Source organism: Canis lupus, chromosome 1 (assembly GCF_011100685.1).
Source record: "Canis lupus familiaris isolate Mischka breed German Shepherd chromosome 1, alternate assembly UU_Cfam_GSD_1.0, whole genome shotgun sequence".
NCBI lineage: Eukaryota > Metazoa > Chordata > Mammalia > Carnivora > Canidae > Canis > Canis lupus.
Genome location: NC_049222.1, coordinates 55,398,465 through 55,412,529, shown reverse-complemented (window position 1 = coordinate 55,412,529; position 14,065 = coordinate 55,398,465). Strand labels below are relative to the sequence as shown.

Here is a 14,065-nt window from a genome sequence, read left to right as displayed (position 1 = left end):
CACCTGCAAGACAGACATCTAGGCATACAACCCCTGCCCTCTAGGAGTCACCTAATGGAAGAGGCACAACTGTACTGCCAAATCAACACAGGACCAGGAACCACTGGTAAGCGTTGCTCTGACCGCGTACTCAGGGGGGCCTCACCCTAATCCCGCAAGATGGCAATCAGAGCAACAGTCACAACACAACCCGACCCAAACCCATCCTTAGGTGGGACTGGCTGCTGCAACCAGTCAAGAGACAACATGCTCCCTAACAATCACGTTCTACCCATTCTTGTGATCATGGACTTGAAATTTCAGCATTCCACTCAGTATTTTTCTCCAGTATGCCAAATCCCTGAAATCAGAAGGCCTTAACTTTAACAACCCATAAACCACACACACAACATACACACACACACACACACACAACCAACCAGAGCACACATATTTTCTTATAAATCCTCAAAATAGCGCATTAATATAAAAAATCATTGTAATTTGCATTCCTAAACTTGTCTCCTATCTACAACATTCAACACAATATTCTGGAACAACAGTCTGGAACCTAGGATCCTCAAGCTAGGAGTTCATAAATGAAAAGTAAATCTTGTCAACTAAGGAAGAAAATTTTCAAAGTATCAAATGAGTCCAAATATCCTAGAGTCCTGTGATTTAACAGAGCATTCCTTTCTATGACACAAAATTCCTAACACTATGAACAGCGTGAAATAATTTTCAATATACACTTCATCAAGCAGAAAAAAGCAATTTCAAGAAACTAAACAGCACTTGCATTGCAAAACAAAACTTGGAACAAGTCAGAGCAAGAGAAAACCAGAGCCCTGTAGATGTCCTTGTGTCCCTGCAGCCAACTCACCTTACTGGGAGCACTGTGTGCACTTGTTTTGCCTTCTGGTGACTTTGGTGGAGAATGTGCATCAGATAGATCTAGTGCACCCTAAAATATTTCACAGTTTAAGGTTAGAACATATTTTAAAGTAAAACGTAAATATACATTATGCCTAATAGATTTTTAGCATTTAAAACCACTACACAATGGTATCTTTAATTCTTTCTAAATAATATAATCGTATTAGATTTTCTCCAATTTTACTAAAACAACAAAAACAAAACAAAACACACTTAGATTCTAATTACCTAAGTATTTCACTCTGTCACCTTTCGCAAGCCACTCAGTCGTCAGTTCAACACACCCTGGCTGACCTTCCCACACGATCCCTTTGCACCCCGTCCCAGTGACTGCACCAGCACCGGCCAGTGATTCTCATGCATCTAGTCTTTTCACCCTCTCTTGACTCACTTCTCTCCTTCCTTTTGTCACGAGACTATCAAACAGCAGCTCATAAATCACACCACCCTCTTCAAAGAGCCACACTCTCCTTCTTCCTCTGCACATTCATGCTATCGTCTCATCTCTGGCCACCCCACTGCACTGTACCCCACCCTGCAGCATCACAAAACCACCACCTTCAGGGCACCAGCTGGTTGATTCTCAGCACTATGCTAAATGCAAAAGAGAAATTTTTAAATGTTTCTTCAATGGAAATAACCTCTTAAAATTCATCCACTACATCATAAGCAGCTATGTGCACTGTGTGCATATTACATATTGGTTACTTTGGTATAAAAATCCTTCCCATGACTATAGTTTTTACATATGGAAATGTGCTGCTCTTCATGCCTCCTGCTCCTCCCTTGAGCCCCATGACTTCTGGTACAGCACCATCTTCTCCCAGGCTGAAAACCTCATCTCACCTTTGCAAGCTTTTCTTCTTGCCATATCACCCTCTGAGACCCTACTCCTTTGCCATAAGATTAATTTGCCAAATCTTGCTCCTTCTTCCTTTAAAGGAGAATCTTTTTCTGCCCATTTATCTCTGCATTTACTGCCACCATTCCTGTCTAGATGAGCCTTATAGTGGGTTTCACTTCTTCTAGTCTTTGAACGTCTCCCAATTTCACCATCTAACCTTCACAAATTCACCTTCCAAACAAGTACTTCCTCTGTACAGAAGTCTGCAAAAGGTTCCTACTGACCTTGAAATACATCATCTGTTAAGAATCCTCCCCCTCAGGGTACCTGGGTGGCTCAGCTGGTGGAGCATCTAACTCTTGATTTCAGCTCAGGTCATGAGCTCAGAGTCAAGCCCCGCAAGAGGTTCAGTGGAAGTCTGCTTCAGATTCTCTCTCCCTCTCCTTCTGCCCCTTCATCCTGCACGCAAGCACTGTCTCTAAAACAAATAAATAAATCTTTGAAAAAGAAGAAGAGTCTCAGTTGGGCTGGACCCTGCAAAGGCTACAAAGGTGAGACCAAGCCCTTGTCCCCAGCAAAGGCATGATGTGTGGAGAGGACCAGGCAACGGCAGGCAGCTACCACACCGAGGCAAAGCCAGGCACTCAGTTACAACACCTGCCAGCAGGGAGACAGGAAAATCAAGAGGAAGCATCCCAGAAGGCAGAGGGCAAGACAGACCAGGAATGACAACATTCCACAGTGGGGTATGGGGATGATGCACCATTTCAGGTGGAGAGCAGATGAGAGGACAAGAAAGCAAAAGCCACTTTCAAGTATAAGCAAGCCTGGCTGAAACATATGTTCCACGTTTCAAGAAAAGGCATAAGGCTAGAAAGATGAGTTGACACCACATCACACAGGATCTTAATTAACATCAAGGATGAGAAATCTGGAAACTATCTGGTTGCCATTACATAATGACTACAATTTTTAAAGAGGAAAGGAAAAGATGAAGAGCTGAACTGTAAAATTAAGTCAGCAAGGGTGCTGGATGCAGACTGCTGACAGCACCACCAGAGGGTGCTGCTGACGGGACAGGAGTGACTGACTAAAGGATGCCCTAGATGGGAGGACACGGGGGCGGCACAGCCAACAACCAAGTGCTGGAATTGTCCATACTGGGGAACATCCAACACCCTGCAAAATCCACTCAAAGTCACGCTAAAGGATGTGGGGAACAGCAACCTCAGTAGTTTTTTTTTTTTTTTTTAAAGATTTTATTTATTCATGAGAGACACAGAGAGAAAAGAGAGAGGCAGAGACACAGACAGAGGGAGAAGTAGGCTCCATGCAGGGAGCTCGACGTGGGATTCGATCCCAGGTCCACAGGATTACGCCCCGGGCTGAAGGCGGCGCCAAACCGCTAAGCTACCGGGGTTGCCCACAACCTGTTTTTTTTTTTGTTGTTTTTTTTTTTTTCGCAACCTGTTTTTAAATGCACTTTTGGTAAAAACATCACTGAGTTCAATGGGCTTAATCCACAGCTAGTCTTCTTCTCCAGCAACAGAAGTCAAAGACTAATAAAACCTACAATTTTTTATTTCAGCATAAATGACAGGTTTCCTCTCAAAGTTATAAAAACTAGTGAATGATGGAAGAACCAAAACACCTGTGAGCTCTCAATTTTAAATATGAATTTAACCACTGACTTATATGGGCATACATAAACGCACCACCAGTTAAAATGACATACACCAGTATCAAGAGGGGAAAAGTAGCAAAGAGTGGGTATTTCATAATAGTTTCAAATTTCAAAGTAAAACAATGACCTCTTGAAGCTACAGAAATCCTATCCTGCTCTAAACAGGGCAAATGGATTGGAGAGGCTTCAGATCCACCAGGTAGAAAGACACATGAAGAACACACCGAGTTTTCATTTCCAAATCAACCCAACGAGACAAGCAAGCTCTGAGTGGGTCTCAGTGTGAAGCAGACACCCTGTCTAGCAGCAAAGAGAGAGCTCTCAGCTTGCTTTCTCTCACAGCCTGCTATTGGAACCACCTGCTGGAACCACCGGGTACAGGCGGGGTGGGGCAGAGACACCCTCCTGACAGAAGGACACTGAGCCCAGGGCACAGCAGAGAGGCGGCTCCTTGGATTGAAACCAAGGAGTCACAGAAACAGGATCAACATAAACAGAGAAATCTGGGACAAGAACTGGAACGGGGTGCTTACTTGGGAGGAGGTAGATTTTCTGTCTCATATGTATAGCTTTCGCTTTGTTAGAGTGAAGTCTGTTTTTTCACACAAGATTCAAATGTGTTAGTTCATGGGGAGTGGGGGGGGTACGTTTGCTGAAGAGCTGGAGATCATGGTTTCACGCTGGGGAAAGCACTGGGCTAGACACAGGGAGTCACCAAACAGTAATGAGAACAAAATGACAAACAGCGATGATAAAGGCAAATCCTCGGAGATGCCTACACTGCAGGCACTGCTGCCAGAGCCTCCCTACCCTGATCTCCCTCAGTTCTCACCACCCGCCATGAGCTATTACTTCGAGCATCCCCAATCAGTGGTGAAGAACTTCAGAAACGTGGAGGTTAAGTGGCTTAAGGGAGTCACACACAAGGCAGAGCTGGGATATGACCCCATGCAGCCTAGCTCAGAGCCCAGGCTCAGGCTAACATGTCCAGGGAGAGCACGGCAGAGAATGAGGGCCACCAGCACCACAGAGAACTGAACTCATGAGCAGCCAAGGGCCAGAAACAGAAGAAAAACACAGGTTGTCAGCCACCACCACCACTGCTGGCCCAGGAGAGAGTAGGAAGCAAGACTGTCTGGAGTTCTTTACGTTTATGTTGTTTGTTGTTGTTGTTGTTGTTAGTAGCTAGTACAATACCCATAATAGGATAAGCACACACCAAAAACTTGTGAAGGAACTGCAAATGAATGAAATTATAATGTGCAGTTGCAGTGACAACTTGTGCTCTGCACAGGCTGACTTGCCCCCCCCCCAGTTCTGGTTCTGCTCCCTGCCCCAGCGCCACCCAACCCCAATGCTCCGCTCTCACTGCCCCCTCCAGCATTCCACCCTACCACCTAGCTCCCTGTAGGCTTCTTAGAACACCTTCCCAGTCCTCTCCTCTCCTCTCAAATAAAGACTGAATTTAACAACATTTCTACTTGAAAAATCATTGCTCCTCTTTAAATCTGAACTCCTAAAATGTGTGGCACTAACCATTTACCATACACTCCCTCTATTATCATAAGCCATCACTTACACGTCCATTTCCTTTCATCAGCGTATTTTATCTCTAATAACTCTTAATTCTTCTCATCCATGAAACCATCTTAAATTTTATCTTTTCATTCAAGGACCCATTTGTTATGTCTTATATGCAACAGGTGCTCAGTCAGGCTCTCCTGACGATCAAAGACTCTAAAACACAATGGGACTCTCCACACAGTACAGCAGTGCCTCACATTCTTACCTATAAACCGGTGTCTGAGACAACTACCATATTGTCCACATCTGTGAAACAGTATCTCCATGCAAAACTAATGTTTGTAAATAGAAATCAGACTGTTAATCTCATTATTGGATTTCTAAAAAAGGAGTAAGAAAGGAAATAGCTAATCAAGAAAACAGGAGTTTGACAATGTTTGGAAACTAAGCACTATCAACAGCTTAAACAGCTTTGTCTATTTTTAAAAAGCCCTTAACCTCAAAAAATTATTAACCAGCCTCTCATTCAGCTCTGTTATGTTTAAAGTAACAAAATGATGACTAACGAGCTGAGTGTTCTCTGCACTTAACATGCACTAACTTGTGCATCAAGCCTCAGGATGCCCACGAGGCAGTCCACTCTCCCCATCTTACACAGGCGGAGCGGGGAGAGGACCCCACATCCAAAGCCAAAGGCTAATCAATGGAGGAGCTGCAGCTGTTTCGACAGAGCCTGGCCCTTGACCCTGATGCTATGTGCCCATCTGCAAAACAAGTGTACCACCAGACTCAGTCTCCAATTTTCATCAAAATGCATATTTATGCAATCTGAGTGTGCTTTGTTTTGTTTTTAAGGAACAGCTTCTTTTCATTTAAACTTTGATTCACTATGTATGCAAAAATCTGCATGGCTATACTGAGTAGCCAATTATTAAAACAGAAGAAGGTAACATAGGCTCGAATTATACTTACCTCCCCATTGGTTGACCCTTTTTCTTTCTGTTGACAACGTCTGATCACTTCTAATAATAAAGGTCCACCCACAGTACCTTCTGCTTCAATAATACCTAGATCTCGGGCTAAATTCTCTCGGCCTTCAAGACCTTGAAACTAAGGAAGAAGTAACACGTGACAAGTAAGACAAAAACTCACAAAAGTATGCACATTATTTTCAGACACTAAAGAAAAATATTTTTGAAATGTAAAGATATCTCTAAACTCAGATCATTTTTCTAATGAATAAAATGCCCATAATATAAAAAAAATTATATATTTATTTTACCAAATCTCTACATCCAAAGTCTCCATGAATGAATGTAGTTTGACATAATAACAATTCTACAAAACACTCCTTTCAAAGTTCTATGATGCAGATGGGTACCATCTACCTCCAGCTCAGATGGCTTTTTAAGAAAAACAGATAATCAACTACAAAAAACTACATGTAAAACACTAAAAAGTGTCAAATTTTGTTAAGGTTCAGGTTATAATGAACTCATTTGTACCAAGGATGGTTTCAAAGGATAGATGTAAAAATCATTACTCTTACGGTGCTGGTTTCAGGCTGAAAAACGGCCAAGGTGAAGTCAAGATTGAAAAACTGGAGAAACTCTGCAACAAGACTAGCCGCCAGCCGGCCTGCAAAATGAGAGGCGGTGAGCACACCTGTCAGAGCCGTGAGGCCCCTGCACTAACACCAGGAAGTAAGAGTAACTAACTAATTGAAGAAGAAAGGTTTCTAGATTTTTTAAATTATAAATTTATCTTTGATGAACACAAGTAATGAAAATCTCAGTCTCGTGTTTTCATTAGAATCATCAGTTCGAAGCTAACTATTAGTAAGACAACATGACATTTTGTAAGCGGATTAGACTATTCTGCTTCTTATAGTAAAAAGTTTTAACCAAAAATTTTCCATGACCAATAATATTCAAAACTTAACAGTCGTACAATAAAACAATTTTAAAATGAGAACCTATAAGAATCACAGACTTCAAAAAATATCTAAAACTCCTTGGGGCGCTTGGGTGGCTCAGTTGGTGAAGCATCTGCCTTCATCTCAGGTCATGATCTCAGGGTCCTGGGTTAGAGTCCCGTGAGCCCCGTGTCGGGCTCCCTGCTCAAAGGGGAGTCTACTTCTCCCTGTGAGGCTCCTTCCCTCCTCAACTCCTGGGTGGAAGCACATGCCCTCAAGCTCTCTCTCAAATAAGTAAAATCTTTTTTAAAAAAAATTCAACTCTCTTAAATGGAATCAGCAATTGAAAATTCAGAGACAGGGATGACTGGGTGGCTCAGAGGTTGAGCGTCTGCCTTCAGCTCAGGGCATGATCCTGGGATGCCTGGATAGAGTCTCGCATCTGGCTCCCTGCATAGAACCTGCTTCTCCCTCTGCCTAAGTCTCTGTCTCTGTCTCTCATGAATAAATAGATAAAAATCTTTTTTAAAAAAAGGAAAAAGAAAATTCAGAGACAGACAAAATAAACAGGAACAAATTACACATCTTACCATCTTTTGTATTTAAAAACTTTCTCAGGCTCTCATTGACTAGAGGAGTTTTGTTCTGTTAAAAAATGAAATATTTTGTCAGGTGTTTATCCTAAAAACAACTACACAATGTGGTTTAATTTTTTGGCAAAGATATAAATAGAATACAGTCAGTCATACAATTATGGTTAAACCCATTCCATAACTATTGATTACTACATGAATTCTTTCATGCTATTTACTCTCTCAGAGCTTATAAAAATGAAACCATACGTGAAAACTTGCAGTTAACTTTTAAATATTTCATAAATTGCTTATTAAACCACTTTAGAAGCTAATCTTCAAATACTCCTGTGAAATCTTATTACTTTAATTACAAAACCAACTGCATTTACTTATATTTATTATTCTAAATCCATGTTGACATTTTGTCATTGTAGGTATCTACCATTTATAGCATGCTTACTGTGAGCAGGACTCAAATTACACACTTGCTATTTGCAGCTCATCAGCAGTATGTAACATGATTTTGTGTAGTGCTTAGGCCAACTTATTCTTGTCATTAGACATTTGAAATACAGGAAAAATATTTCTAGCTCACTTGAGTTTCTTTAAGCAGACTGAATGAATTATAGGTGTAACAGCAGTCTCATGCTCTGTGGATGGGATTATGAATGGTGTAATCACTTTGGAAAGTAGTCTAATAATGTTCTATAAAGTTAGAAGTACCCCAACCCTGTGACCCATCTGTGGGCATTTTCTCAAAAGCAAAGCACAGATCCAAGCAAAGACGTGGACATGAATGCTCACAGAGGCCCTATTTATAACACTTGACAACTGGAAACCAGCCAAATGCCCATCAGCAAATGAACGACTTAACAAACTGTCACATATCCGTACAATGGACACCACACAGGACTAAGACAGAATGAACTATTCCTACAAATGACAATATGAACGAATTTCAAATGCATTATGCTGAATCAATTCAGCCAGATCAAAAACAGAAAAGAGAGTCTGTGCTATAGGATCCCTACGTGTATGGCTCTTAAAATGCATGGGATGGGTAGCCTTGGAGTGTGTGGCAGGGAGGAAGTCTTGGAGGGTCAAGTACAGGTACACAATCTTGACTGTTTCCATGGTTGCATAAATGTTAAAATGTAATACACTGCACATCTAAGTACACTGAGTTTACTATAGGTCAACTGCACTTCAATAAAGTTGTTTTTCAAAGACTCAAAAAAGACAAGGAAGGACGATCACAAAGGTCCTTAGTAGGCTGGTCTAGGTAATTTTAAGACATTGACTCAACTGAAATACTTAAGGAAAATGGAGGGACAAGATCGGATATGTATTATAAACAACTAAACCAGGAGCACTGCAGAGAAACGACTTCAGGAAGATGCTGAGGGACACAACCGAAGGGGAGACTGGAGAGAAGGAAGGGGTAAAGTAATCTGCAAAAGCAATAGCGAAGCACACGCTAGGAGGGCAGGAGAGAATCTCCTTAGACATCTCAGGTACAGAGCTGACAGAACCAGGCGACAGAGCAGACACACAGAGGAGCAAGGTCCAGGTGACGCTCAGATCTGCTTGGACAAAGAGTGGTCCCCATAAGCCAGACCACTCTAGCAGGTAGTGTCACATCCAGGTCTGACGCTCATGGCACGGCTCAACAATACAGGGCTGAAGTCACTGGTAGAATTAAGGTCATCCAGGGAGAGAACACAGAATGAGAGCTACTGGATAATAGCTCCAAGGACTGGAATCAGGGGTAGAGAAATAGAAACTAAGGAATGCTCAAAATGAAAAAAGAAAAGAGAACAGAAAGTCCCAAATATCAAGGGAGATTTTCAGGAAGGAAAGGAGGAATTAAGAATTTCAGATGCAACAAAGAACAACTAAATTAAGAACACAGGTAAGAAGTAAAACATACTCCATAAAAAGATTCTTCTTGATCCCATAAAGATAATTCCTTACATGTAATGGATTTAAGGCGAATGGATTTAAGTGGATTTAAGATGTTAACGGCTAAACAGTGCCTGGAACATAAGAAAGACACACGTATTCTTTCCAAGTTCGGCTGTGAGGGAAAAAATTGAGGAGTATTAAAAGCAAAACATGGATTAAAGAAAACAGCTATCTCCTTGAGATCTAAATATGCTTCTATGCTCAAGGAAAGAACCCACAGAAAGGGAGAGGCCAAAGGCACAGCAAATGGCTGAGGAGCTGGGTACCTAGAAGTCAAAACCCAGAGAATGTGACTATTCTTAGACTAAACAGAGACTCCTCCACTAAAACATGTAGGAAAATGGTATGAATAAATACATACAGGGTAGCTTTTTCTGAATTGAGTGATGGATTGCAGGGGGTGGGGGGGGGGGGCGGGATGCAATACAGAGTTAGGACCTGATGCTCCTATTTCCTTGTGAAGGAAGAAACGAGGCCAGCTGTTGAGAGTGCAAGGAACAGTGAAGCTAAGTGGGAGGTGCTGAGTGAAGAGGACTCAGCCTGCACAGACCTTCGCTGAGGCTGGTACCCACCACTGAATCACAGTAGTGATCCAGTGCTGAGGGACTACTTAATGCATACACACCAAAGCAAGGAGGGGAGGTTAGTTTGCTCAATTAAATGACATTTGCAGTTTTTTCCAGAGCAAGTATGGCTGAAGATGAAGCAGGTGCAGTTTCTTAGACATGAACTGCAGGGTCCAGAGAAGTCAAGAACAGAAGGCGACTGAGAGAAGACGGACACCTGGACAAAAACAGAAGAGAACTGAAGCACTTTGTGACATTAAAGAAATGAAGAAGAGATGAGACATATTTGTCATAGGAAGGTGAAGACCTTCCTTTAGAAGGGTTACAGACGGATTCCTGCTGACAAGTTCCAGGATATTTATTCACAGTAGTGGGGAGACATGATAGAGGAAAAAAACTAAATACACTTATATGAAGAAGTGAGTGGACTTTGGACAGTGAGACAGACCACACTGAGCTTAAAGTAAATGGGTGGTCAGAGAGTGGAGAACAGTTGCATCCTATATTCCCTGCACCTGCTGGGCATCCACAGCGCACACTGCTGTAGTAACAGTGCTGCAGACTCAGGGACAATGAAACCCGTGCCTCACAGAGCTCCTACGACCTTGTTTTTCAGATTTCCCCTATGGAAATGCACCTCCACCACCCAAGATTCAGTATGGGCCCCAGAATGACTATAGCACCTGAACTTTTTTTTTAGGTTACCCCAGAATTCTAAAACACAGACAGAAGGAGAATAATCTTGCCTGTGTTCCAATAGTTAAAGAAATTACTCCTTACTAGTTCAAAACCATCCCCGGCTACACACGAATACAAGTACTACTATTCCAGGACGGCGACTAAGTGATCAGAAATTAAACACAGGTGAATGTGGCAATATTAAAATTTGTAGATTTCATACCTCTACTTTTTCTTGCTCTTCTAGTGCTAAAAACACAGCTGCTCGTAGTTCAGCCTTTAAAAATAGGAGGGAAGGAAAAAAACAAAAATTGTTTCAAGGCAATTTTCATGGCAAGAAGTGCATATACGACATATGTCCACAGGCACCAGCCCCATCGTCTAGCAGCCCAAAAGCGAAAACTAACGCGACCCCAGCGCCTAGCGGGCAAGTGCGGAGGGGTCCGAGGGCGCCCTGAGATGCTCTCCCGCACAGAGCCCAACGCTCGTCCCCCCCCCCCCGGCGCTGCCCCCGCGCCCCGCCGCAGCTCCCAGTATCCCCGCGCGGGGAGAGCACCCCCGGGCTGGGTGAGCCCCCACCCCGCAGGGAGCCGCCCCTCGGTCCAGTCCCCGCGCGGCGTCCCCGCCCCCCTCCAGCCCCAGGCCCCCGGCCCCGCAGGGAGCCTCCCCCACCGCCCGGTCTGTCCCCGCCCCGCCCCCTCCACCCGGCCCCGCAGGGAGCCGCCCCCCGAGGCTGTCCACGCGCCCCTCCTCACCCCGATCCGGCCCCGCCCCCAGCCCCGCAGGGAGCCGCCCCCCGGGCCTGGCCTCGCCCCCAGCCCCGCCCCCAGCCCCCGGCCCCGCAGGGAGCCGCCCCCCGAGGCTGTCCCCGCGCCCCCCCACCCCGACCCGGCCCCGCCCCCAGCCCCGCAGGGAGCCGCCCCCCGAGGCTGTCCCCGCGCCCCCCCACCCCGACCCGGCCCCGCCCCCAGCCCCGCAGGGAGCCACCCCCCGAGGCTGTCCCCGCGCCCCCCCACCCCGGCCCGGCCCCGCCCCCAGCCCCCGGCCCCGCAGGGAGCCGCCCCCCGAGGCTGTCCCCGCGCCCCCCCGCCCCGGCCCCGCCCCCAGCCCCCGGCCCCGCAGGGAGCCTCCCCCACCCCGACCCGGCCGGGACGCGGCCCCGCGCCTCTTTGTGACGCCCGCTGTCGGCCCTGGCCCTGCGGCCCCCGACGCGGCCGGCGTCCCCGCGGCGCGGCCCAGCCCACCTTGATGCGGTTCAGGACCCCGCTGTTCTCCAGCGTCTGCACCAGCAGGTCTCGCAGCTCCGTGTCCTCCTCCGGCACCACCGCGGCCGCCGTCGCCGCCATCTTGCTTCTCCAAGACAACCGCCCAAGCCGCGCCAACGGCCAACGGCCGCCGCAGATTCCGCACGGCGCGCGGCGACGCGGCCGAGGCCACGCCCCCCGCGCCGGCGCGCAGCCCGCCCTCACGTCGGGGGCGGGGCCTGGGTGGGCGGGGCCTGGTGGGCGGGGCGGGGCCTGGCGGGCGGGGCGGGGCCTCCGGCTCCGGGAGCTCCCAGGCTGGCGGTCCAGGTGGCTGCGTCGCCCTGCGGTGCCTCGTCCTTAAAATTGTATCACATCGTACGCAGGAGTCAGTTTTTTGCTTTGAGGGTCAGACGTGTTCCCACCGGGCAAAAGGGACACCCAGACCTGCCAGCCAGCCTCGGACGGGGCGGGGCAGGCAGAGGGTCGGTGTCTGGGGCACCTGAGTTGGTCCCCGTGTGCGGCTCCCGGTGCAGACACGCCGCACCGGGGAAAGTCCTGACGTCTGCCTCCTTTCCACCGTGCAGCCGAACTGTGTGCACGTACGCGGAGGTACGTGCGTGCACGCGCTCACGCGCAAAAGCCTGCACGCACAGGCCTGCGTGCGTATATGGCAATGTGCTGATCGAGAGAGAGCATGTGCAAACACGCGTGTGTGTGCAGCGCGCTCACCGGGAGAGAGACAGCCCGTCATGCATGCGTGTGTGTGCACGCGCACTCACCAACAGAGCCCGTACACACTTGCGTGCGTCATTGTGCACGCGCTCAGGGAGAGCATGCGTGTGTGCACGCTCACAGGGAGATGTCCTGGATACACTAGAAGAGGGTGGAGGGAGCCTTGCTACTCAGTGTCCCTTATAGGAACCGTCAGTTATCAGAAGAGTGGTCCACGGGGCAGAATCGTGGATTACAGGCCCCAACAAGGAAAACTGGACTGCTCCTCATACCAAAAAATCCACCACAGCTACAATTCAGCCAATGAGAAATCATCTCCACCTTGAACTCTTGCTTTTTTCCAAAGGACTTTGGTTCAGAACATCTCCCAATTTCCTCTTTCTTCTCCATAAAATAGCGTTCCTCTCCTTTGTTTGGAGGACTTGCCTATGGTTTTGCCATAGCTTGCATGTCCTAAATTGCAGTTCTCTGTTATTCCCAAATAAACCTATTTTTGCTGGTAAAAAAAAAAAAAAAAAACTGACTTCTGTTTTTGAGGTTAACAATACACGGATGTATGTGTATGTACACGCGCACACAGAAAGCGCACACATTTGCACTGGGTACAATGTATTTTACATGGATGTTCTTTATGCTCTGTATGTTTCAATGGTTTTGCAATAATATGTTGGGAAGCTGAGGGAATCCAGAAGTAGGAGGAAGCTAAGTAAGAAAAAGTGCAGATTCTAGAACCCTACCCTGGGGATCCTTCCTGGGTCTGCAGTAGGTCCTAGGAATATTTTCACAGCCCAGGTGACTGTGATGGGGGGGGGGGTACTCTGCAGATTATTATGAGAAACGGTGCATATAAGAAAGAAAGCAGAAGTGGAGGTTTCCCATCTCATCAGCTCTCCTCCCCACCAGAGTGTTAAAATTGGTTTATCTTTCTAAACAACCTTATATAGAAATGTTACATAGACACATACTTCTCCCCTTCCATAATCCGCATCCTATTCTTACTTTTTAGTTTACTAATATCACTTAATAAATCCTGACCACGTTTTGATATTTGTACACACAGATTCTTTTTTTTAAGGTTATTTATTTATTTGTTTGTTTATTCATGAGAGACACAGAGAGAGGCAGAGACACAGGCAGAGAGAGAAGCAGGCTCCATGCAGGGAGCCCCACGTGGGACTCGATCCCGGGTCTCCAGGACCATGCCCTGGGCCAAAGGCAGGCGCCAAACCACTGGGTCACCCAAGTGTCCTTGTACACACGGATTCCACCTCCTTCTTTAACTCCTGCATAGTATTCTGTTGAAGGGTATTCCATACACTACTTCTTGTTTTGTTCACATTTGTTCTGTTTGTTGTGGAAGTAATGCATAGTGATGGTTAAAAATACGAACAAAAGGCACTTGTGATGAGCACCAGCTGACGTA

The 14,065-nt window shown here is 46.3% G+C and overlaps 1 protein-coding gene across 7 annotated transcripts in view; it reads right to left on the bottom strand.

Annotated features, from left to right (window-relative positions):
• CEP43 (centrosomal protein 43) overlaps window positions 1-12,078 on the bottom strand; it is a 28,975-nt gene extending 16,897 nt beyond the window's left edge. For 2 of the 7 annotated variants that reach the window (XM_038526536.1, XM_038526540.1), the window contains exons 1-6: window positions 11,911-12,074; window positions 10,890-10,943; window positions 7,473-7,527; window positions 6,511-6,605; window positions 5,940-6,077; window positions 863-943 (exon numbers count right to left, since the gene is read on the bottom strand). In XM_038526536.1, the coding sequence (XP_038382464.1) occupies window positions 863-943; window positions 5,940-6,077; window positions 6,511-6,605; window positions 7,473-7,527; window positions 10,890-10,943; window positions 11,911-12,012 (525 nt within the window). In that variant the 5' untranslated portion in view covers window positions 12,013-12,074. Of the gene's footprint in view, window positions 1-862; window positions 944-5,939; window positions 6,078-6,510; window positions 6,606-7,472; window positions 7,528-10,889; window positions 10,944-11,910 lie in introns of all 7 variants that reach the window. The other 5 variants (XM_038526535.1, XM_038526539.1, XM_038526537.1 and 2 more) reach the window with 3 other exon arrangements.
• Window positions 12,079-14,065: the final 1,987 nt, after the last annotated feature.